At 30.8% G+C, this 2,633-nt stretch overlaps 1 protein-coding gene across 3 annotated transcripts in view; it reads left to right on the plus strand.

The window, feature by feature from the left end:
• The window catches only part of TBCK (TBC1 domain containing kinase), a 343,431-nt gene that overhangs the window by 111,012 nt on the left and 229,786 nt on the right, over positions 1-2,633 (plus strand). For all 3 annotated transcript variants that reach the window (XM_006869331.1, XM_006869332.1, XM_006869333.1), the window contains 2 exons: positions 882-1,008; positions 2,242-2,292. In XM_006869331.1, coding sequence (XP_006869393.1) covers positions 882-1,008; positions 2,242-2,292 — 178 coding nt within the window. The remainder of the gene's footprint in view (positions 1-881; positions 1,009-2,241; positions 2,293-2,633) is intronic.

Here is a 2,633-nt window from a genome sequence, read left to right on the forward strand (position 1 = left end):
ACTATCCTATCAGAGACAGCATTGTACTTGAAGATAAATCTTGAAATATTCAGTTTGACAGCTAATATGATGCCATTCCTCTTCAATTTCCATTCCCTGCAAAGTAAAACATATGATTGTCTGATTTAGAATGGCCAGTACCAGTCCATTTCAGCTCACTAATGCCTACAAATCCATCTTTCTGTACTTTTTTCATTTTTTACAAGTTTCAAATTTCCCAAATTTATATCCAATTATTGATAGATATTTGCAGCTGCTTTTCTTCATTTTGAGTTGTTCTCCATCAGCAAATTTAGGTCATGAAAGCATTACTCCTTTCACATCATTAATGGTCAACTTGTCCTTAAAGAGGCAGTTCTTCCCCAGTCATATTTTGAGTGTCTTCTAACCTGAGGAAGTCATCTTTCAGCACTACATCTGACAATGTTCTGCTGGTGTTCATAATGTGTTTATCTTTGGTACAGTATCTGACAGTGTTCCACTGCTATTCATAAGGTATTCAGTGACTCAGCTTTCAGAAGTAATCCACCTCTGCTTCCTAGACTGTTTGAATCAAAGCTAAGCTGAACCATGGGTGACCCTGGTGGTATTTAAAATACCTGCGACATAGCTTCCAGCATCACAGTAACACATAAGCCACCACAGTACAACAAATTGACAAATGACATACCGTTTTCAAAGACAAATGTTTTGTTTGCCCTGTTTAAGTATACACAAGACTTCTTTGGTGTTTCTAGCAATTTAATTAAAAAATTAAAAAATGTTAAGCACCAGAATTATGAAAGTGATCTCTTCTGAAATGTATATCTCCTTTTCCTTATCTTGGGCTTTTTAAGGGATCATTCTGTTACAGTCCACCATATTATATTCGTATTTTACAGATTGAAGTGGATATTCCTCGCTGTCATCAATATGATGAACTTTTATCATCACCAGAAGGTCATGCCAAATTTAGGCGTGTATTGAAAGCCTGGGTAGTATCCCATCCTGATCTTGTGTATTGGCAAGGTAACTTTTTTTTTTAAAGTTATTATGACTTTAGTAGTATTAAAAAAAATGTTACATGACTGACAATTTTAAATATTGAAATATAAAAATATCTTTGATTTTGAAAAAAGAGAGTACTGAAGGTATGGTTCATTTTTTTTTTTTTTTTTTTTAGACAGGTTTAGGATATGTTTTTGAAAGCTCTAAATATTTAGTATATATAATTTATATGCTTGATATTTAACAATTTACTATTACATTGATTAGGAAAGTAAAAAGAGTAGTCAGTGCTATTGTAATTTTTGTGAATAATCTTTTTCAACATTTAAGGAAATACTAAAATAATTTTACACCATAAGTAATTTTTGGCTAGTTGAGATCCTTAATTTTTAATGATTTATTAATTTATGCTCATCACACTCATTCTTAATTAAAGAAGAGGATTTCATGTACAATTTTTCATTTTATTTATTTATTTTTGTAGTATGTTTAATGTACAGATCTTTGATTTTTAACTTTTGCCATTATTGTTTTTGTGGTTGGTTATTGATAAATTTATAAATGAGAAACCTATTCTATCCAGCCCCATTTTTTAATGTTACTCTCAGTTCTTATATTTCATTTCTCTGATGATTTCTTACTGACTGAACTTAAAAAGAGGTTATTATTTTTACTACATCTGCCTATTTTTAAAAAGTTCTGTATCTTCCTCACAATTATATGTACATTCTCTCAATATGAGAGCATATAAGCAGCCTTATTATTAATATAAGAATTAACATAAGAATTAATTTATGGGTTGAATTTAATTTTCAGAATATTTTTTCTTAGTCTCAAAGAAATATACATGATACATCTTCAACTGTGAAATAAGAAATCTTGCTTTGAGATTTTAAAATGATTATCAAGATCACACAGTTAGGTTCACAGATGGAACTATGTTCTAGACCTTCTAAATGGTTTTATTTCTTTATCATTGTACTTCTCCCTTCATTCCACAATCTTGATAACAATAAGAGATGATTTATATTGGGAACCTTCTAGTTGCCAAACATAATTGCCTACTGATTTCAATAGCTCATGGGGAAATACATTTCTGTGTAGGTAATACTTGTAAATCTTAGTCTATGTTGAGGTTATTCAGACGTGAGTAAGATTGTTGTTGTTGTTGTTAAGTGCCGTCGAGTCGGGTCATACATTTATAATTATACTGAATTATATTTGCTGAATTTTCCTCCTGTTCCCCACCTCTAGGTCTTGACTCACTTTGTGCTCCCTTCCTGTATTTAAATTTTAATAATGAAGGTAAGCTTCGTTTATTTAAATAATCATTGTATTTTATTCTATAACATCATATTCAAATGTGTGGTTCTTTTGTATCATTTATGATTCTTACACTCTCTGGTAGATTGTAGATTTCTGCTAAATAATCTGTCAGATTCACTTTATAGGATTTTGAGAAGTAATCATTATTGGAGTGCTTCCAATGGGATTAAGAAATGACTAGAAAGTTTGGGAGAAACTGACCAAGTATTATAAATATGCTCATCTCCCCCTGTAGTGACCATTTTTATGAAACTTGGAGAAAATTCTTACTTCTGAAGAAATTGATTAGTTTTCAGTATACTTTTTAAGGAGTCCTGTGT

This window comes from Chrysochloris asiatica, unplaced genomic scaffold (assembly GCF_000296735.1).
Source record: "Chrysochloris asiatica unplaced genomic scaffold, ChrAsi1.0 scaffold00129, whole genome shotgun sequence".
Lineage (NCBI taxonomy): Eukaryota > Metazoa > Chordata > Mammalia > Afrosoricida > Chrysochloridae > Chrysochloris > Chrysochloris asiatica.